The sequence below is a fragment of the Ambystoma mexicanum genome, chromosome 10 (genome assembly GCF_040938575.1).
Source record: "Ambystoma mexicanum isolate Mex_15411 chromosome 10, UKY_AmexF1_1, whole genome shotgun sequence".
Lineage (NCBI taxonomy): Eukaryota > Metazoa > Chordata > Amphibia > Caudata > Ambystomatidae > Ambystoma > Ambystoma mexicanum.
Genome location: NC_090932.1, coordinates 8,894,510 through 8,917,879, shown reverse-complemented (window position 1 = coordinate 8,917,879; position 23,370 = coordinate 8,894,510). Strand labels below are relative to the sequence as shown.

Genomic DNA, 23,370 nt, shown 5'->3' with positions numbered 1-23,370 from the left:
TACCTGGGGGTCAACATCAGACACATGCCTGAACAGCTACATGAACATAACACGGCTAGAGTGCTGCATGGCATGAGGAACTCCATGAAGTTCTGGGCCACGCTACCATTACTAGGCAGAGTAGCCATCACCAAGATGATCATCCTTCCGAGGTTCCTATACTTCTTTAACAATGTGCACTATTACATCAAGGCTTCCTTCTTTCGCACATTGGAAAAGCTGATCCGGGGGTTCCTATGGGGCGCTGCTAGACACAGACTCTCACTAAAAACACTATACCTACCGTACGACCAGGGGGGTGTGAAACTGCCAAACCTAGAAAAGTACTACCTGGCAGCCCAACTTAACCACGTGGGCAAATGGCTATCCGATGACCCCACCTCGGAGAATATCTTGCTACAGCAGTTGGTTGCGCCCACCACACTAAAAGAAGTACTCTGGGTAACTATTGGGGCGGTAGAACACACTCCAATGGTGGTAACGCTGGGGCGGAAGATATGGAGGAGTACACAAGCTGTACTAAATGCCACGGATCCGTACTCCCCAGAGATGCCAATAGCGGTAGGTGCATGCCAGGACAGCACAGACTTGGCGGTGCTGCGAAGATGGGAGGGTTACGGGATATATACGTGGGGAGATATGTATGATGAAGGGGCCGTCAGGGATTTCAGCTCAATACAGGAACGGGTCCCCGACAGGCAGTTCCTGTGGTGCTGTCACAACCCCCATCCAGAAGACCCCCTGGGCCAGGAAGGGTCTCCACTAAAACCAGGCATCCTTGGCCTATGCCTTCTTGGGGCCAGGCTCATACTTGATAAAGGACTTGTATTGGGAACTACTTTATTTCAGTGTCAATCAACATGGAGGCATCCACATAGCTTGGCTCCTTGGAACCAAGCTATGCGGTATAGTATTTTTGTATTTTTGGGTGTGGTACCATAGGTACTATTTTACCTGGACTACTTTCTTGAAGCTATTTAAACCACACCCGACTGGGATAATACGCTTCGCGTTACTTTGCAATTCTGTAACGTGACGCTCACCGTGTTCAGCTGCACCCACGAACCTCGGGAGAACAGCATCTGTAAAGGAGAAAAAGGACATCGTTAGCAGCAGCAGCTTACCTGTAATTTCTTTGTTAGCTGTCCACAGCTCTTGAGATCAGCGTCCTGGAACCAGTGCTCCTCCCGAACCGACGGATCTGCAAAAAAGAAAGAAACAAGGCATTAGACATTTTCACAATTTAATGAACGGTGCCGGAAAGCTTACCTCGCAAGCTGCTCCTCGACCAGCATCGCCTCAGGACTTCCATGCACCGGGTGAGCACCGCGACCTGTGGGAAGACAAGACAACAGGTTAGCAGGATGCAAGGCATCATAGCGCTGTGCTTAGCGCCTACTCACCGCATCAAGGCGCTCTAAAAACGCCATTACTTACCGGCGAGACCCAATTCAGTCTATGCCACATATTGGGCTTCCGCGCACCTAAGGAAGAGAAAAGATATTAGTTAAACCAAAAAGGCATGCAAGGACAATAATATAGCACAGCAATAAGACCTACCTGAAAGACTCAAAGCAGGCCGGCATCAGTGAAGTAACTCGATCACAAACGCCCACCAAGCACAACGTGCCCCTGCCAAGAAGGCAGGACGGAGAACACAGCTGCATTAAAAACAAGGTGCGGAGAGGTCCAGTGAGGCCGCGGGTATACGGGGTGGTGGGAGACTGTTTACCCCAGTTGCCCAGTCTTGAACATTGCCCGCCTGTATTCCAGGCAGAACCCTCCCGCTGGTCACACCTGGGAACCGCAGAGAAGGATACCGGAGTCCCAACTGCTGGGTGGTGTCCCCGTGGAACCAGGTGAGCGTAACAGGTACCAACGGGTCCGAAAGGTGGCTAGTGATGGCTGGGAGGGCTGGCTGGACGAACCGCAGGCTGAACCAATCCTCACCCTAATGTACAGCCTTGGCGATGGCTGGCGCCCAATCTCTAGACTATGCAGCATGCTCATAGATACACCCAACCCCAAGAGCGCAGCGCTAAAAAAACAATGGGAGGAAGACCTGGGTGTGACATTAACGGAACAAGACTGGGAGAGGGTGCTGAGCTACCCCAAAGCAGTGTCACGAAACCACTGGTTCAAACTGATACAGCTAAATGTGCTGTACCGCACCTACATGACCCCACGCAGGATAGCTACCTTCAATAAGAACGCTAGCTCACGATGCCCATGGTGCGGGAGGAAAGAGGTCGATATGATACATGTTCTGGGGTTGTGATCGGGTGAGGGATCTCTGGTCACGAATAGAACAAGCTTGCAGAGCAGCCGGTGTTGTCCGGTACGAGTGGTCACCAAGAGAGTGCCTGCTCGGAACTTACCCCAGGATCAGCAAACATAAGCATGTGCACAAATTCATGGACCTCGCATGTATCCTGGCCAAGAGAACCATTGCCATGTCATGGAAGAGGGCTGGGGGACCACAATACCAACACTTGCACAGGGAATTTGAGAGATGGGCGGAGGCCGAGACAAATGTATGGGTGGAGGCGGTTAACAGATCAGGGCTGGATGGTAACGACAAATGGGTTGCTTGGAAAACACTGGTATGGGACATGTTTCACCCGTCCGATGACAAACCCCCATGAACTAACGGCACGCCATCAAGTGCACTCCCCCATGCTCAGGCGGCAAACTGCCCACCCCCACCGTACGGGAACAGGGGGGATGCCTCGAAGAAAGAGGCAAGAATTACACCTCGGACGCTGTGACGTCCGCTCGGTCCCATGTCCCCACATGCCAAGACTGTTAAGAACCGCTTGATTTGTTTTGTTCTATTTGTCTGACAGTTATTATCTAAAACTGGCATTACTGCATGATCCTACTCACCCTCATCTAACGCAAAATGTTTTTAACTAAATGCCAATAAAAATATTTAAAAATAAACCAGTGATTAGGAGCAACATAAGATCCTTTACGGTGGTCTAGCGCCAAGTTGATGCACAAGCCTTGCAATTCACTGTGCGACCAAAGCGCTTCTTTTACCCAAAATGAACACCTTGTGTACCCAAAAGGAACACTGCGTGACTCCCGATAAACATTTGCGGATCGAGAGCAAAGGAAAAAATTTCCCATTTCAGTGAATATGGCAATAGCCCGATGTTCTTGATACATTTATTGTGAAATAAAAGTACTTTACAAATTGTACAATCTTGCTGTTTCCTTTTTAAAGAACAGTTTTATATTCCGAATTGTGACTCGCTGTGTTGAGATGTGTGTTGATTTCCGGGTTCTGTGTCCAGTCACGTAGGTGATGACTGGGCGTGTTTGGCTACGCTGCCCAGTAACGTCCCGGAAAAAGGCAGAGACTATCACTAGGTTTGGTGATGTCAGGCTCAGGGGCGGGGGATAGGATTTAGTGCTGCAAGGGCAGTCCTGCTTGGGCGATCCGGCAACGGATAAGATTATCACAAAATGGCTGCGTCCTGTTGCTTGATTTTGCATGTGTAGAAAAGTGGAAAACTATGGTAAGGTGCATAGGAAATGTTTGTATGATCGATCAACGTATGCTTAAAAACACATGCCCGAACCCTCGGGACAATAATATTTCTGAGCGCACTATTCCTTTAAGTCAACTAGTTGTCAAATTCTTTTCTTTTGTTGGTACACCATTAACTAGTACAATCAAAGATTGGTCTATTGGCCGTTGTATACCTAGAGTTTCTACGTTGTTTGCCACAACTGCCTTTTAGTAACTCGGATGGAGGTAATTTGGCATTGTTCGGTTGAAGGCGTATTGAAATGGGTGTACTGTTGTGATTATAACGCTCTCATACAAGTTAAGCTTTGTATTGCACATGCAAAGTATTGAGGGGTCAGTTATTTTGTATTTATTTCTGTTAGATATACAGCTCATTGTGATTCCTTATTGTACTCTGTTTTGTAGGCCATATCTACTATTTTTGTGCTCTTTTTACAAAATGTTCTGCAACAGCAGACACATGCTTGGTCTGGTATTTCAGCAGATGTGTGTTGAAACTTAGCGTTTTCTTTTTTGTATGTGCTTGTTAGATGGTTGGTGTTTGTGAGGCTTTCAATAATGTTTTTTGAAGTTCCAAAATATTTACTTTGGGTGTGCTCTATTTCTAAAAGGAGTTCTTTGGCTGTTCCATGCAGGAGAATGCTATTTAAATTCTCCAGCATTGGGACTGGCATGGATTCACATGCTCAGGAATATTCCCGGTCTGGCTGGGAATCCTCAGTAAAAGAAAATACAATTTCACTTTCACTTAAAGCTGTATTTCTCCTTTAAACCAATCACTGTCCTCTGGGTTGTACTGCTCCCATCCAATGACAATCCTCTCCCTAGGCCCCGCCTCCGGCAGCCATCTTCAGATTTTTACTGCATGCTTTAGTTTTGGTAGTCCTCAAGTTGCTCTCCAAGCTATTTGTACATTTTTTCCATGTTATTTCGTGGAAAAGTTCAATTTTAGTTCCGACCAAACCCTGTGCTCTTTCCTCATAGGCCGGCAATGGGGATCCGTTGTCTGTGAAGTTTTGCACCCCTCAAGGGCAAATTTTCGTAAAGAGTTTTCTGGGAGGCATCTTGGGCCTACTTCGCGTCCTCCAACCATGATAGAGGAGAGAAAGGACCCTATTCAGGCCCTGCACAAAATGCAGGCTGCGGAATGTCTTCGTGGGTGACAAACATCTACAATGTCTTTACTGTATGCGCCCGGACCACACAGGTGGAGTGGCACAATATGTCTGGGCTTCTCGAAAAAGACACTGAAAGACAGGCACAGCAGGCTAGCGGCATGGCTCAATTCGAACAAGGCCTCTGCCGGTGCTCCGAGCAGGGTCCTGCCTCACCCAGGTCCAAAGAGTGATCTCCCTCTCGAAAGAGTTCAAAGTCCTTTGAGGTTGCCCCATCCGTGGGGGTCCAAGATAATGCCAAGAACCGCAAGTCCGATTCCACCGGTTTCTCCGCTGATGCAGGCCCCAGGTTGGATAGACTGTGATCACGATCACCGTCCACGTCCATAGCCAGCCTGCCATAGAGCTCCTCTTGAAAGAGTAAGTCATCCACCCCGGCCAAGTTATGGGAGAAATCTGATGAGCCCCCCATGGTGGATAAGATGGCCGCGCAGCCCAAGCAGGCTCAGCAGCGAAGACCCTGTCTGCTCCCTGTTCTCTGCCCAGGTGGCTGCACCTGCCCTCCTCGCTTCCCTTGTGGTTGTGACCCTTCCCTATACAAGGCCTCATCACGTTCTGTGAGATAGTAGTCTATATATCAACACTTCCTACACCGCTGAAATCTTTTTCATTGTCTCTGCCTATCTGGACTTCCACTTTCATTATGGCATTAACCTGTGCCTAGTGGCCCCTTGTGTTTCCATCTGCTCTGCATATTTTGAATTTGGCTGCATTGTGCTTCATCTTTCCCTCTGTTCTTGTCTTTTCCAATCCTCTGCCCGCACCCCGCCTGTGATCTCCCCCAGTGTCCCCACCCCCCTCTTCCGCACTTCCCTCATTGATACACACCCACCTCCACCCTCCCTCCACTTCACCTATGGTGCTTTCTGTTTCTCCTGTCTTCTCCAACTGTTTCTCTATTGACGCCGTCCTAGCTTCCTTCCACTCCTCTATGGTCATCATCAATGTTTACCTCAATGGCACCCTCTTGGTCCAAGGCCCTCATCCAAACTCCTCCTCTTTGATAGACTCTTCCCGTGCCTCATCAATTTCCTTTCCTCTCCCTTCTGTGGATTCCTTGCCTCCACTCCCTGGCACTACTCTTGCACCCTCCTCCTCTGCCTCTGCTACCTTTCCCTTTGCTACCTCCTCTGCTCCTTCTCGGGCACCGTCTGCACCTCCGCAGAGAGTACCTCTGATTTGTACTCCTCCCCGGAGATCTTTCAAGGATGGCAACCTTCTCCACCTCGCAACTCTCCACTCTCACTCAGCCGTCAAACACTCCTCTGACATCTGCCGTCTCCTGGAAGAACTCGACCTTGACGTCCTTGGTCTCACCGAGACATGGTTCACGGTCAGCTCTGACACAAGCTTTGACACTCTCCTTCCTGATAGCTACAAAATCCTCTCTGCAGCTAGATCCAACCGTTCCGCCGGAGTCTTTGACTCCACTCTCTCCTCACATCTCTGATGTCTCTAAGAAGTCAAACTATTAACTTAACCTCCTCCAGAGTTATTCTTCCCTTCCTCTCCGTCCCCCAGAAGCTCACTGTCTCTAGAGCTCTGGTCCTCTCTAGGGTTGACTGCTGTAACAGCCTCTTATTAAATCTTCCTGCCTCTTCTCTCTGTCCTTTCCAACTCATCCAGAACAGGGCTGCGAGACTTGTCCTTGGCCTCAAGCCCAGGGATCGTATCTCTCCAGCACTGAAATCTCTCCATTGGCTTCCAGTGGCTGCAAGGATCAAATTCAAGACCCTCTACATTGTCCACAAGGCCTTCTGGGGCCTGGGACCAAAATATCTCCAGCTTTCTCTTCTGAAGCATCTCCCTACTCGAGCTCTTCGCTCTTCCACCTCCAACTCCTTGAAGGCCAATCTCTGTTTGGCTGGCGCCTCCCTCTTGAACAGCCTCCCTGCTTCTCTGAAACTAGAGTAGAACCATCTCAGGTTGTGGAAGCTGCTCAACCTTCCTCTTTGCTTCTGCTTTCTCCCTTCCTCTTCCCGTCTGTCAGTGCACTGGTTACCTGGCTACCCTATGAATCTCAGGCCCAGGTCCCTACCCCCCGGTTGCACACCCATGCTGCCTCCTGGCTACCCTGCTCTTTGGGGCTGTATCTGTTACCCTATAGTCCCCCCCCTCCTACCTGCACTTCCCAATTACCTGCTGCCTGCACTTACCCCCTGCACTGCACCTGTTGGCCGCACTGCCTTCTTCTTGTTTGTGTCTTGTTGATCATTTGTCCTGTATTTCTCCCCTCCCTCTGGCACTTCTTCCCCTTCTTCCCCTCCCTGCACTTGTGCGATCTCAATGTCACTGGACCTAGTAAATGTCAGGGTCCGGCTTGACTGAATTCCACAGGAGCTGATGCTGGCCCCACAGACCCTCACTAGGAGTTCACCTCTCAACCCTTAAATATAAGCTGAGCTGAAAACCCCAAGAAAGGGAAAGGGGAATTTGGAGAAAATAACAACGGAGACACTGCAGCCCTGCAACTGTCTGGTAGGCTCTGGTATCTGTGGTAAACACATACACCTGGTTACTTATATGATAAGAAAAACCTCTTTTCTAAAATTATTCTAAATAAACTCTAAACTCTTTACCTCTTAAACCTCAGTAAAAGACTTAGAGGCTATTAATCTGTGTGGAATATCTTGTAAATATATCTTGTGTTGTGCATATAGTTCAAGCCACCCAAGTCTCTCTAGAATTCTAAAGTGATGGCCTTTGCAAACACCTTTTCAGGACAAGATATTCTTCTTGCTTCAAAGTTTCTTTAACCTTATGTAGTTTTCAATGCTTTCATAAATTGCAGTCTTTCTCTGAAGTATTGAATTCCATTTGCATAAATTACATTAAAAAAAAATTCTTTAACTTCCTGGAATACTGCTTTCCTTATGCGTGTGAATTGTTTCTTTATTTACACAAAGAACGTATAGTTTCTTCCTCAAATAGCGTGTGCGATAAACACGTGAAATCAGAAGACGTGAAGAATTGTCCTCGCGTTTAAAATACACACGCGATTCTTTACAACCCGCGCGCGCTCTATTGCTACCGAACTCACGCGGAGAAACGAAACGTATTTCACGTAAAACAGTTCACGCATTTTAAAACAACTCGCGCTTCATCAAAATGGACTTGCGCTCTATCGCAAACCAACACGCGCTTTCTCATGAGATGTCATTCACGTAAAAAATGTACACGTGCTAAAATTCACTCGCGCAATTCTTTTGGGCACGCGCTCTATCGCAAAACAACACGCGCTTTCTCATGAAACGTCTTTCACGTTAAAAATGTACACGCGCTAAAATTCGCTCGCTCAATTCATTTGGGCACGCGCTCTATCGCTCTGAATACCCGCGCGCTTTCAAAAAACACGTAAACAACGACTTGCAAGCTCGCTCACACATTAAACAGTCTTTAAGAACATTACATGCAGTTAATTAACTTTAAACTACTACGCATTATCTTCAAGCTTGTCTTCCTTATAATAACTTTAACTGTCAATGTCTCTTTTCTCAAATGACTTTGAAATTTGTTAACTCTTTAAGTTTTCTTCTAAAGAAAATGAAAGTTCACTGTGACAATCTTAAAATCTTTAAAGGAACGATCCCACCTGATGACTTCTTGTTCAAACTGGATCAGCAAACAATATTCTTCTTTGGTAGATCTTCTGAGCTCTGAAAAGGCCTTACTTAAGGAGCTTAACTAATGTACAACCAGCCACTGAATTTCTCTGGATGAAAGGCGTTTTAGAATCTTGCTCACCTCCCAAGAATCAAACCCATTGTCCTCTCCACCAATCAGGCAAACCAAACATATCATTGTTTCTTTAACCAATCAAATTAAGTTTCTTTCCCTCCATCTTAACTTGGGCAAGCACAATGTTAATTCTATGTACAAACTCTTCCTGTTACTAACCCAGCCAGTCCTGACAGCACAACCAACCCAGCCAGCTCTGAAGGCACAATGTTAATCTTGTTACTCTTCCTGTTACTAACCCAGCCAGTCCTGACAGTAAGATCGTTGTCTTGTTCTCCCTTGTTCCCTTCCCATACCTCGTCGCACCTTGAAACACTTGTGTATAGGCACGCTATGAATAAAATATATCATATCAACCGGCACAGTCAAAATCCTCGTCGACCACTTCGTCGACACCTGCTGTGACTACCACTATGCAAGTAGGTTCCGATCCGACAAGCGTGGCTCCTACGGCCCAAAGGGTGTCCCTGCCTCCAAGGCCCCACGACCGCTGAAGCGAAGGCTGCAAGCACCCCTCGGGGTGTAAGTCTTCGGTCCAGATCCCTAATGGAGGAAAAGGGGGGGGCTAGGAGACCCCAAAGCAGTCCTCCATGGTTGGCGTTCAACAGATGGACATCTCATCCACGGACGACGACGACCAAGAGTCCGTCCATATGGTCCACAAGGACGATGGCGTTACAGGACCTAGCGCTCCATTGTTCCGTTCGCATCCAAGGGACATATCCATGGACATCCTGTCGACTCTCCACACCCTGGTTATGGAGATCCAGAGATATTGCCCCCAGCACCGACACCTGTGGTGCCGCAGGCCCCTGACCAGCCACCATGTAAGAAGAGAAAGTATCATCCGACACCTCCACATCAGCTGCCTCCACCACATCGGGCCCCGTCTCCACCAGCGGAACTGGAGGTGGACACTGGCATGGCTTCGTCCCGCCAAAAGATGAATCACTGCACCTGGACGCCCCTCATAGTTTTTCCACCAGACGAGGTGGGATCATTCCACTCTATTATCTCCAGGGCCTCTGACTTGTTCCAGCTGGTGCCCGAGGAAACCAGGAAAGAGGGCTTCTTGTATCAGCAACGAGAATCCAAGAGGAAGACTATCATGGCGGTGCCCTTTCTGGACGTCATTTGGGAGGAAGGCCTAGCCCTCACGAAGAACCCATGCACGACTCCAACCAAACAAGACAGGTTGGAGAAGAATTATATGGTGCCGGACTCTGCGCCCAACTGCTTGAGGTCGCAACTGTTGCCGGACTCGGTAGTGTTGGCTGCCGCAAGGAAACATACGGCTAAACCAGCTTTATCATCGGTTCCCCCGGACGATATGGGGAAGGAGTTGGACGCCATAAGTGAAGAAAATCATTTACACGGCAGCAAATGCTCTGGCTATTCTAATACGACCGGAGCTTTGGTACAAGTTGGACCCGATCCTAGAATTCCTTCCCGACGACAAGAAAATGGAAGCTCCCGCCCTATTTCAGGAAGGGGAGGTGGCGTCTAGCCATTCCATTATGGTGGCAGTAGACATCACCGACACGGGTTTCCGGCAGATGGGAAATGGAGTCTGCGTTGGTCGGCAGGGATGTTGAAGGCCATGAAATTTCATCAGGACGTTCATGCGCAGGTGCTGGACATGCCCTTCGATGGGGAAAATCTGTCTGGGAAGGTGGTCGAATAATCCCTCCAAGTTATTAAGACAGAGACGGCACGTTCCTTTGGCATTCTTCAACAGCATTGCTAGTCTTTTTTTCACTCCTCCAGGGGTAAATCGAGCAGATCATCTAAGGGATTCTCCACATCATACAGACAACCTCTCCCAGATCCTCCACGCAGGAAGCCTACAGAGGTCGCTCCTGTTAGGGAAAATTCTCATTTATGGCTAATTTCCCTCACCTAGTGAGTCCCCCAGCATCTTTGCTGGACTTCTGGAGTTTATTTTTTTCCACTTGGTAAGAGTGAGAACTTTCCCCCCACTCTTACCTGGGTTTTGCTATGTGTTTCTACCTGTTTTTGTGATTGTGGTCTCTGAAGTACCTGTAACTATACCTGATTTCCCTCTATTAGTAACGGGTCTCTGAAGTACACCACTTCAGTAGCCCCCTTCTTTTTGTGTCACACAGCACCTTCAGTGCCGAGGCACAGGGTTGTCTTTGAGACTTCCCTCGACTCCATTTCTGAGGCGACTACTGTCTCCCAGAAAAGGGTAAAGTTACCATTAACTTTAATTAGTCAATCTACCACAGATCCAGTACACCCCATCTTCCATGGAGTACTGGAAAGGGTTAACTCGTATCCCTTTTTATCTGTACCTCCTAGAGCATTGTTTCGCTCTTTTAACATTATGACTTGGCTGGTGGCAGTGGTATCTACCCTAACTTTTCTACCGCGATTATATTAGATAAACGTGGTACTGTTCTTGGCTATTATATTAGCCTCGAACATAAACCCGCTTGACCAAATACTTTTTCTTTTGGCTCCGGTCGGGTTTATTCGGCATTTCTTTTTTGTTAAGTCCTTCTTTTGTTTTACTTTGTGCGCAAACTAGGTTCGCCTTCTTTGTTCACTGTCTTTTGGCAGGCTTCTGCCCAGATGCCCTCCTCAAGGCGCCTGGGTGTCTAGGTGGGCTGAATGTGAGGGAGGGGTCTAGTCACCTCCTGCACAGGGTATCCTAGGAAACCCAAGTCGCACTTTGTCATGATTGGCCAGGGTAGTTGTCCGGGCTGGACAACCCCCCTGCTGGGTGATTGACAGCCAGGCTGCGTGAATGGGTTTTTTTCGCATAAAAGGCAGGTCTCTTGGGCTAGAAGAGAGAGTTGCCACTGGAACTACAAGGAACCGAAGAGAAGCGGAGAGAACGACTGCTGCTGCAACTACCCTGTCCCGGTGTAGCCCTGCTGCAGTCCTGAGCTATCTGCCCTTCAACGACTCAGAGAAGATCCAGTCGGGAGTCTTCTTCCCTTGAGCTTGGTGGGGATAACCAGCTCATCTTCTACAGCCAGAGGATCCTCTTCTGTGGTCGAAATCGCTGCACACTGCTGTAGTGGTCCGGATAGCCACCTGAAGAGTCTCTCCTGTTTTTAAGGAGCGCACCTTTTATTCCGTGTCTCTGCTGCCGGCCTCATCCCTGTGTGGTGCAGACCCCCTTCAGACGTCCTTCTCGACGAAGCTCCAGGAATCGTGGGTCTATGGGAAACCAACAGGAACAACTGCCAGGGCACCAGCTGCACCATTGGAACAAGGTACTGTGTTCTGTTGCGGAAACTGGGTGAATCCCTTTCTTCTTCATTTCCAAGGCTTGCCCTTGTCTTCCCTCCTTCTTACTTTTGCTTCCGAACATTGACAGTATCAAAGTACTTTTGGCTATGTTGAATCGTGAACTGTCGGACCGTGTGATCTTCGGCAACTGGCCCCGGTGTCTTTCGACCCTGGCTCCCACCGCTTTGACTTTTGAGCCCCTGTCTCTAAGTGTTTCTTGATTCTGCCTGCCTAACCAAAATATTGCCTGTGACTTTTGCCTCCAACTCCCTCTGGGTATCTCAGGTGCTAAGAGTGTTTTTGCCCCGGTAGCATTTCATGTCACAGATATGCGTTTGTTTAGTAGACCGAACTGTCAAAAAGTGATCGCAATCGTATCCGCGGTAACGTGTTTTTGTACCTAACACCGGTTCATTCCAACACAGGGTACTTACCTTGAGACTTACTGTACAAAGTGAATTTGTTAGTTGTAGTATATTTACTGTGTGGTTTTTATTGAAGTTTAATAGAAGTTTTGTGTTTATAACGAATGGTTTAAAAATAAATGTACTTATATTTTTCTACCTGAAACCTTAAGTCAGTGTTTGCTTGAGTCACAGTAATTGTGTTCCCTTTGTGTAATCTCTGCTACTGCTCATATACTCTTGGGATAAGCCTGGCTGCTCCGCCACTGCTACCACTCTGACATAGTAGTACAGGGTTGTACCAAAGGTAAAACTTGTATCACAACCTGTAATCTTAATTTTGTGTAGTGGTCCCTAAGGGCACTGCACAGGATTCTGCCTAACAGCTCCCAGGCCTACGGTAGCGGAGGTCAACGTCGCCCGCAGCGCACTGGCACCCAAGCAAGCCTGAACCGGCCAAGACGTCAGGACCCCACTCGTGCACGCAGGTGGGAGGCCGTCTGATAAGGTTTGTCAGTGAGTGGGGAAAGATCATCACTGATAGATGTGTGCTGGACGCTCTCGCCCAGGGACACTCCTCAGTGTTCCAATGCAGGTGCCCACGTGTTCCACTGGTTCCCAGTCGGGAGCTTCACATCCTTCCGCTCCTGGAAGAAGTGCAAGCCATGTTCCGGAAATGGGCGCTGGAGCTTGTTCCCCGATGACTCTGGGGCTCCGGAGTCTATACCAGATGTTTTCTTTTAAGATCCAAGACCGGGGTTTGCAGACCCATCCTGGACCCGAAAAATTCTGAATGGTCACGTTGCAGCATGTGCGCTCGGCCAACTGGAGGAAGGGGATTTCTTGACGTTGTTGGACCTAGAGGACGCTTACTTCCATGTCCCCATCCAAAGGAAACATCGAAAGGTCCTACGGTTTGTGGTGCAAGGTCAGCACTACCAGTTCAAGGCCTTGCCATTCGGCTTGAAATTGGCCACAAGAGTGTTTACGAAATGCCTGGCCCCGGTGGCAGCCCATCTGCAGGGCATACACGTATACCCATACTTGGACGATTGGCTGATACACGCCCAGGCGAGCACATGGCGGAGACCATCAGACTACGGACTGAGCTGGGATTCTCTGTAAACTATCCAAAATCCTGCTTGACGCCATTGCAGAATGTGCTGTTCCTCAGCGCCAGGCTAAACACAGTGACTTGCCTGGCTTCGCCCTCGGAGAGGCTAGCAGCCATTCAAGCAAAGGTGCAATGTCTGTCGTCGGCGAAGACGGCCACAGTGCCACAGGCCATCAAGTCGTTGCTGGTCATGTCGTTCTGCATCTAACTCCGTCTCTGCAGGTTCCAGATGCGACCCCTACGGAAATATTTGGATGCACGTTGAATACAAGTGCCAGAAGTTTTGCAGACAAGATCCCTCTCAACGAGGAGTTCCAGCGGGCAATAGAATGGTGGGGGGTGCGCTTGCACATCGCCCAGGGGACGGGATTTCAAACCCTGCCATACCAGGAGATGGTCACCACAGACCCCTCTCTGGAAGGCTGGGGGTGCTCACACCGGATATCTACATGCCAGAGGAGAAGGACCTGCACATCAACATCCTGGAGCAACAGGCAGTATTCTGAGCCCTGAGGTCTTTCCTACTGTCTTTGAAGGGCCAGATGGTGAGGATTTTCATGGACAACACCACCACCATGTTCTACATTAGGAAGCAGGTGGGAGCTTGATCTCCAGCGCCCTCCAAGAAAGCTCAGGACTTGTGGCACTGGGCCATCGGACAGGGGATATTCCTCGTCCTTCTCCACCTGGCAGGCGTCATGAACAACATTGCAGACTCCCTCCGCAGGGAACTGCACTCCAACCATGAGTGGGAACTTCGTCAGGATCAGGTGGACCGTCTGTTCGTCAAATGAGGCAGACCACCGAAGTTTGCCAGCAGATTCCACTAACCAACGAGGACCTTGGGGGAACGCGTTCTCCTTCCCATGGGAAGGTCTGTTTCTGTACGCTTCCCTCACCCCACGTTTCCTCTCCTGCTTCGTGCCATTAACACATTAAGACAGTGTTGATGTAATATGATGCTTATCGCCCCGGCGTGGCCGAGGCAGATTTGGTATCTGGACCTACTCAGCCTGTCAGCATCGCCTCCAGTCAAGTTACCGGTACTTCCGGATCTGTTCACCAGAGTGGGAGGCGCAATCCTTCATTTCTACCCAGGCTCGCTGAACCTGATGGTATGGCTCCTGCAGCCTTAGAGTTTGAAGGTTATGAGTTGCCAGCAGACTGCATGGAAGTACTCACCAAAGCCAGGGCGTTGTTGATTCTAAAGTGCTACGGCCATAAGTGGAAGCGTTCTTCTATGTGGTGCCGGTCACAGAAGATTCCCCCTCTGAGGTTCACGGCTCCACAGATCCTTCCATACTTGCTGTCCTTGGAAAAAGCTGGACTGGCCCACTTATCCATCAAGGTACACCTGGCGGCCATCTCATGCTACACCAGATCCCCAGGAAGATCTTTTCTCTGGTCCCACAGACTCGTCAAGGAGTTCCTCAAAGGGCTTTTTCTATTCTTTCCCGCTGGTGAAGGCCCCTGCCCCGGCTTGGGAACTCGCATGGTTCTGACAAGGCTCATGGGGGCACCTTGCGAACCTATGCATCAAGCCCCAATCCAGTTTCTCTCGTGGAAAACGGCTTTCCTTCTGGCCATCACCTCTGCCTGACGTGTGGGTGAGATCCAGGCCCTATCCTGCAAGCAACCATATCTGACTTTCCATGTATGGAGGGTGGTAATGTGTACGCACCCCTCTTTCATGCCGAAGGTTCAGTCTGAATTCCACCTCAAGGAGCCATTGTTGTTGCCCGTTTTCTTCCCGACACCTTCGTCGCTGGCAGAGAGGGCCCTGCATCCACTGGACATTGCTTTTGCCTTGAAGTTCTATCTAATTCGCACAAAGAGTTTTTGGAAGAATTCTCAATTGTTTGAACTTTGGTTCTGTAAACCATGGGAAGGCCTTGTCCAAGGTTTCCATTTCAAGGTGGCTCTCCGGCTGCATCATGCACTGGCATCGGCTGGCGAACCAGCCTCTGCCGGCCTGTCCAAGAGCCGAGTCCACCAGAGCGATCGCTGCGACGACGGCATCCCTTTCTGGGGTGCCCCTGCTTGACATCTGCAGGGCTGCAACGTGGAGGTCCATGCATACCATCACAAAGTTCTACTGTGTCGACAGGGATTCCAGGATGGGCCAGGCAGTGCTACTCAACCTGTTTACGTTTGGTGAGTCTGTTCCAGGGGTAAGTTTTAATTGCTTCTGTTGAGCCTTGCCACCTCCCGTGGTTGTGTAATGTTGTAGTGCTGTGTATTCGTTATTCATGAGCATGTGAATCCATGCCAGACCCCATGCTGGAGAAGGTTTGTTACTTACCTGTAACTATTGTTCTCCAGTATGGGTCTGGCATGGATTCACATGCAAACCCTCCCTCCTATCCCTCTGCGGCTCTTCTTGGTCATACTGCCACTTTACGTGCTTACCAAATCTGAAGATGGCTGCCAGAGGCGGGGCTCAGGGAGAGGACTGACATTCGATGGGGGCAGTATGATCCAGAGGACAGTGATTGGTTTAAAGGAGAAAGTTTTTTTTTTACTGAGGAATTCCAACGCCAATGCGTCAGATTTCTTCCCCTCTGTCCTGTAGGTAGATTAGAGGTGGATGCCACATGTCTGGTGGAAATAGTGGCAGCCTGTATAACCAACCCTTCCGGGGAAGGGTGTGTGGCGAGGAAAGAAGGGTCTCCTCTTGTCGGCCTACAATTCCCTGTAAAATTGGCATTCACAGGGGGAATGTACAAGGGTGCTGCTGTAAGGAGGATAATGGGTCCCCAATGGCTGGGTTGAAAGGCCATGTTATGCATGACTGTGGAACTCCCGTGCAAAATGTCAGTAAGCTCATACCCTTGAGGAGGGGTAGTGGACTCCTTCAACCCCAAGGTGGCAACCACCCTGTGAACTAGGTCCCTGAACCTAATATTAGCGTGGGTATACGGCTGGTTTTGCTGTAACTTATGTTCTGGGGAAGTATCAGACCACTGGCGTCATGTAGACCCTAGCTAGGGCCAATAAATCAGCCTGGTTGTTGAAAAAAGTCGATGCCACCGGCTCCCGTCTAGACAGGGTCGACAGAGTCCTCAGGGTCATCTGCGCCAAATATGGAATGCATCGAATTGAAGAAACGCGGTTTCGACAGCGGCACAAATGAACCGTCGGCACCGAAGGCTTAATAATAGGTTTCGAAGCCGAAGCTTTCGATGCTGAAGGTTCTTTCGCCGCAGAGGGATGCTTGGATAACATATGTGCATCATGAGCCTCGGCCTTATGGCCCTCCAGCGACTTGTGCCTGGTAGGCCTAACATCCAAAGACGTTGACGATGTCGACAGAATGGCTGGCTTGGGGTCGTGAGCACTGTGTGCCGCTTTTGCCGCCAAAGCTTGCTGGTCGGAGGCCCAGAGCCGCACCTATAGTAGCTTGAATCTTAAACATAGCTAACATTGAAGTTTTCCAGAGTGGTGAGCCCTACTAAGAGCTTACCTAGTTTCTGAAAGGCAGTGTTGGGCCCACTTTGCGCCCTCTGACCATGATGGAGGAGAAAAAGGAGCGATGGACACCTCCAATGGATTGCTTTTCTCCCGCAGATGCCTTATCTTATAGATATTCCGTCCAGCTTTGCTGCTTTGGAAAATAATCGACAGGGGGTGTAGTCGACCTCAAGCAGCTGTCGACTATCGATCCGTCTTGCTCGCTGTCTGTTCGCCTCCAGATATGATGTCAGGCGTCGTATAAGTACCACTTTACTATGCCCCAACCTCCGTTCCATTTTTCTGCATGTTAACACGCTGCTTAGGAACACAGAGCTTAGACTCAACGTTTTTGTCAGACAACTTTTTATTTTTCACTAAAATCCTTGACACGAAATGTCAGTCTCTCGGGTGTTGGGTTTCAAACGATGTTCTGATTCTGGCACCAAGATGTCCCTCACTGATCCACACAAATCATGTCTCTGGTGTCTCGGCACAGGTCATGGGACTGTTGTCCGTTGTGTGCCAAAATGCAACCTAAATCCTTTTGCGATCGAACTGCAAAACTCTCTCTGGGTCGACCGCTCTCAAAATCCCTGGCGCAGTCCATGGTTCTGTCTTCGGAGGTCGCAACTGAGGGGCATACCCCCGAGAAAGAACACAAGCGGAAGAAGCTGTCCCACTCGAGGAGCCACCCTTCCTCGTCCCAAAAAGAAAAGGTGTTGCCACCTTCGTCAGGATTCAGAGTCGTTGACTAAATAAGGCAAGATGTCTGCTGAGCCTACCACCCACCAGGAGTGGAAGGATTTAAAATCCTTGATGCTTGCAATGTTCAAGTAGCATGCTGCAGTCGGCGTGTTGCCCCCTCACCCTCACCTCCCACACAGCATGCTTTGGAGCCAAGAGTGGCGCTTGGTGTACACAACTCCTTCAATGCCCCGGTACTGACAATGTCGGCGCAATAAATCTTTCGACGTCGAAAGAAATACAATGGAAGCCGGGTTACCCCTGTGTGCCCAAGGATGTCTACGCTACTACGTGTCGATCGACATCCACCATGCTGGCGCCGAAAGACAAACCCTCGATGTCGACGGTTGTTGAAAGCTTTTACTCCACAACCCCGGTGCACATTTTTCAGTACCATGGCCTGTATCTCCGGCGCTCACAACGCCGATGACTAGGGAGATGCTGACCCGTTGTACATGGGTTCAGGGGGGGTCGACTATTTTGACGACCAGAATCAGCTTCTACAGCTAGCTGAAGTCCTCCAAGACGCCAGTGGTCTGGACACTTCGCTTGACCTCAAGTTTCAGCAGTCCCAGCCCTATCTTCACAATCCATCTAAATACAGGGCTCTGGTAGACAGTGTTATTGCCACCCTGGGATTGCACTCATCAGTGGCGCCGGTACAAGGTTATGACCTTAACGACATCCTAGATGAAGGTCTTTCCACTGAACGTAATGTGCCTCTGAACCGGGCCATTTCAGATCCTTTGGCAGCTCTATGGCAAACCCCATGTTCCATTACTCGCGTCGGCTCCATAATTTCTGGGAAGTGCAGGGTGGCTAAAGGAGACCCCTCTTACCTCTGCTCTCACCCTTCCCCAGAGGGGCTTGTTATGCAGGCTGCTACGGTCTCTTATAGACCTCCATTTTCTACATCCACTCTTCCACCAGACATGGAAGCAAAACAGTAGATGCCTTGACAAAGAAGGCATTCACCTCAGGTAGCATGGCCCTCAAAGCTACAAATGTGGTAAGCAGTTTTGCCAAATACTCCTTTGGTCTATGGACAGCGGTGGAAAATGCTGCTCAGTATGTCCTAGAAGGAGAAATGCGTGATGGCTTCCTACAGCTAGTGGAGGATGGGAAGGAGGTGTCCAAACAGTCGCTGCGAATGGGCCTGGACATCACCGACTGTGTGGCCCGATCTATGGCTTCGGCCATAACACCAAGAAGGCAGGCCTACTTGAAAATCTCTGGTTTTTCACCTAATGTTGAAGTAAAACTTTTGGACCTGCCCTTCGAGGACGATCTTCTTTTTGGCCACAGATGACGAATCCTTATAAAAATTAAAGTAATCAAAACTCTCTGCCAAATCCTTAGGCCTAGCTGCACAGCCAGCCAAACCTGCTTTAAGCTTCGACTCTGAGGCACAGGGCTGCAGGAGATATGCTCCTTATGGCAGGTGAGCGAAGCTCCCACCGGCCAGGCAAGGGCAGAAGCGTTTCTCGCACATTGGAAGGGACAGAGGTGCTTCTAGAGGCCAACAGGCAGCATTAGTGGCAGGGGCGACACAACCTACGAAGCCGCTTTGATTTCCCCTCTCGCAGCGCACCGGTTGGAGGACGGTTGATGGAGCATTTTCTCCAGTGGCAGGGAATTACTTCTGATGCCTGGGCTCTACAGCTCATTCAATGGTGTTATTGTCAGCCTATCTAAGCAAACCACAGAGCAGACCGCCTCCAATCCAACCTGAGCACCCTATTGCTGAAGGGTGCCGTGGAAGAGGTACTTCACGAACAGAGTGGATCAAATTGGTATTGCCGGTATTTCCTGGTGCCCAAGAAAGGAGGAGGTCTCTGTCCCATTCTGGACCTCAGGGCATTGAACAATTTCTTGAGGAAAGACACATTTAGGATGGTGACGTTGAGATTCTCCACACTCTCGAACTTCTGGACTGGCTGATGTCCATAGACCTACATGATTTCCATGTAGCAATCCATCGAAGGCACCGGAAGTTCCTAAGGTTCACCAAAGGAGATGTGCGCTATCAGTTCATGGTGCTTTCCTTTGGTCTTACCTCTGTCTCAAGGGTCTTCACCAAGCTCATGGCGGTAGTTGCAGCTCACCTCAGGAGTTCCGGAGTCCACATATTCCCAGATCTGGACGACTGGCTGATCTGAAGTGCAGGTCTGCCATCTGCTAGACACCTTGCTGCTGCACAGACTGGCTGCCCCCTGAACTTAAAGTCGTCCCACATGACACCAGTCCAACAGCTCCAGTTAATCGGAGCAGTCCTAGATACCCGCATGGGGACCCCCCCCCCCCATGCCCTCCTACCCCCCACCTCCCTCCCCCTGAGGAGAGAGTAGTCAGATTGACACAGAAAGTGGATTTATTCCGGAACAATGCCACTCTACCCGCGGCATCCTTCCTCCGCCTTCTAGGCCTCATGGCTTCCTGCATTTTTCTAGTGCCGGAGGCCAGGTTGCGCATGAGATCCCTGCAATGGTTACTAAATGATCAGTAGTCTCAGTACCTAGTCACTCTCTCGGACCTCCTTAGGGTGTCAGCGTCAGTCGTCGACGACCTGTCCTGGAGGGCGTATCACAACAGTCTTTTTGGTGGGGGAACCCTTCTGGCCTCCTTGCCTCAGACCCGAGTGGTCACAGATGCGTCCTTGAAGGGTTTGGGTGCTCCCTGCGAGTATTTGCAGGTGAGCGGCCTCTGGTCAACGACAGAAGCCAGGTGGCACATCAACAGGCTTGTGTTTCATGCTATCAGGCTAGCCCTGAAAGCCTTCACCCCGTCTCTGCAGCAACAGCATGTCCTCGTTCTGGCAGACAACACGGTGGCTTTGCACTACCGCAACAAGCAAGGTGGTGTGCACGCCTGCCCCCCTCTGCATGCAGGCAATGCTATGATTGCTGGACGCCAGGTTCTTGGTTTTGGCAGTTCATCTGGCAGGCACAGAGAACACCTTGGCGGATGCTCTGAACAGGCAGAGCACGGTCTCACACAAGTGGGAAGTGTGCCAGGAAGTCCTAGAGGAGCTCTTCACTCGCTGGGGTACCCCAGCAGTGGATCTGTTCCCAACGGAGTCCAACAGGAAATGCAAACTGTTCTGCACAAGGGAATTCCCAGCGAACGGTGCACTGGGGGACGCGTTTCTGGTGGATTGGACCTTCCCTCTCCTTTACGCATACTCCATCCGACCCCGGAATCCCTCGACCTACATGCGTGGCTCTTGAGAGGATGAGATATGACTGGGACCTCTGAGGAAGTACTTGAGGCGTTGCTGGCTGCACACAGACCATCTACAAGATCTTTGTACACGTACAGATGGAGAAGATTTGAGGCGTGGTTCAGGGAACGTGCGATTAACCCCATCTCTTGCCCCACCACTACAGTGATGGAGTTCCTTCTGTCACTGGCCTCTGCAGGCCTTCAGGTCACCACAGTCAAAGGATATTTGGTGGCCTTGTCTTTGTTCAAGAGATCCCTGTATCGAGTTTCGTTTTTTAAGATCCCAGTAATGGCACAATTCCTGAAAGTCCTTGTAAATAGGTTTCTGCCAAATCCCTTTGTTGTCCCAGATTGGCATCTTAATCTGTTCCTTAGATTTCTGATAGCGGCTCCTTTTGAGCCTATTATCCTTTACGGCTTCTCTCGTTGAAAACACCCTTCTTGGTGGCTATTACATCCGCTAGGCGGGTGATTGAACTACATGCCTTATGCTGTAAGCCACCTTTCTCTGCGCTTCTTTCAGGAGAAAGTTTCACTGGAGGTGAGGCCTGGCTTCCTCCTCAAGGTCGTATCAGAATTTCACTTGTCACAGTCCATCGACCTGCCGGTCTTCTATCCTCTTCCTCACTCTTCTAAGCAGGAGGAAGGTTTACATCATCTAGACCCTAATAGGGCGTTGAGAAACTGTCTCCAGTACAGCTGATTTCAGGAGAGCTGACCAGCTCTTCGTGGCCTTTTGTTTTGCCCATAACGCAGCAGACTTGATCCCATTGGATAATTCTCTGCATACCTTTGCAAAGCAGTATAACCTGGAGGTGGCTTGCACATCTGATTGCTTGTTTTGGCAGGGCAGTGCTGCAATATTTCTTAATATAACTTTCTTCCCGCCTCCTTCATTACTGCTTTGGGAGTCTATCAGCTGAGGAATCTGCATGAGAAAGGCAATCCATTGAAAGAGAAATTACTTACTGTAATGTTCATTCTATGTATTCTTCTCCCGCAGATTCCTCATCTCCCCTCCCATCTGTCCCTACTCAGAAAGTCGGTGGTTGGTGCAGATCTTTCTATTTAAAAGAAAAGTTGACTTGGAGATGGTCCTCTGTGTCAGTTTTTCTGTCTTCCTGCAACAGTGTTAAAACATTTTACTGACACTACTCCTAGTGTTCTTTTACAATTTTCCCTTCCTCAGAGGTCGATATTACTTTCTTTTTTAAAGGGCTCATTAGCCCGTTTGTTCTGTTTTCCTGTGCAGTATGTGGTGCTGTGGAAAAAAAGTTGGAACTGAGGTAGGGGGCGTAGTGATGCGCTACTTATACTACACCTGAAGTCACGTCCGGAGCAGACAACCAGACGCAAGCACGATGGATCGATGGTCGACGGCTGGGTCTAGGTCCACTACGCCCCCTATCAAAAATAATTCCAAAGCAGCAAAGCTGGAGGGAATATCTATCAGATAAGGAATCTGTGGGAGAAGAATCCATAGAAATAACAGAACGGTAAGGTAATTTCTCCTTCTGATGGGTACAGTATTTCTCCTGCAGATTCATCATTGACTTCCTTTATCCCCCACCACTTGCCATTCCCCAGTTGGATTGCTAGAACATCTTTCTGGCACTTCTACCATTCCTTGTCCTCTGGAGGGGAGCTTTGGTGGAATGAAGATGCCTGGGCTTGTGCTGCTCCCATTACCTGTGACTGATATCACATCTGGCCCCTCCTGTAATGGGGCTTGACGCAGAGCCTCACCATTTCACCTGGTGACATTGAAACGTTTTGCTCAGTTCAGTCCGTGCATGGGAGACATTTGAAGAGATGTGGAATCTGTAGGAGGATCACCATATCCATCAGAAACTACTTTACTGAAAATAAATAACTTGGTCTTCTCTTTGTTTGCTTAACAGAATTCTGGGCAGAAGAGTGAATGTGAAACCATCCATGATAGTCCAACAATCTCCAGTCTCATTTATGACATTGGGGTTCTCGTGTGCTCTTTAGACTATTACTGGCCTTTGCCATGAGTTCGGATAAAATGTAGGACAAGTGCATCTGGTTTAATCTTTTATGCTTTTATTTTCAATTCAGTTTTGCTTGTTTTTCTTATATTTCAAAAACTGTTTAAGCCAACCTTGTTGTCTTTTCACAGAGAGTCATCCAGCACAACGCGTTAGAAGATCGCTCAATATCAGACAAGCAGCAGTGGGATGCGGCCATTCACTTCATGGAAGAGACACTGCAGTCTCGCCTCAAAGACAGTATGTTTATCCTTTATTTGTTGTCTCTTGAATAACCATAACCATGTTGCACCAGTGCTTGTTGATAGAAGCTGCATTGAACAATCCTGCTTAATCTGTGTCGGTCACCTATTCACGTTGAGAGTTTGAGGCTCGACTTTTAGTCTGTCCCGTAGAACTTTTTCTGTACAGCACTATCTGATCACTGCCTCCTATTCTTTGGCCTCAAAATCTTTCTCTCAATGTGGGGTCCCTCTAGTATCCAGCCTGTCATCAGTACACTTTACTTTGGACTTCTGTCAACCTGCTGTGTGGGTTGCTTGCAATATTTCCCCTTTTGCACCTAAAACAATGACACTCAGAATGCCCTGTTACTTAGCTGTCATTGGTGTTAATGATACAAGTCGATCTTCCAGCCGTCAACCAGTAGATACAAAACAATTCTTTGAAAATAAATTTGTTTCAAATGCGTGAAAACATGTTGCACCTT

At 49.2% G+C, this 23,370-nt stretch overlaps 1 protein-coding gene across 5 annotated transcripts in view; it reads left to right on the top strand.

Annotated features, from left to right (window-relative positions):
- The window catches only part of OPA1 (OPA1 mitochondrial dynamin like GTPase), a 1,475,337-nt gene that overhangs the window by 867,518 nt on the left and 584,449 nt on the right, over window positions 1-23,370 (top strand). For all 5 annotated transcript variants that reach the window (XM_069617417.1, XM_069617415.1, XM_069617414.1 and 2 more), the window contains one exon: window positions 22,793-22,901. In XM_069617417.1, the coding sequence (XP_069473518.1) occupies window positions 22,793-22,901 (109 nt within the window). The remainder of the gene's footprint in view (window positions 1-22,792; window positions 22,902-23,370) is intronic.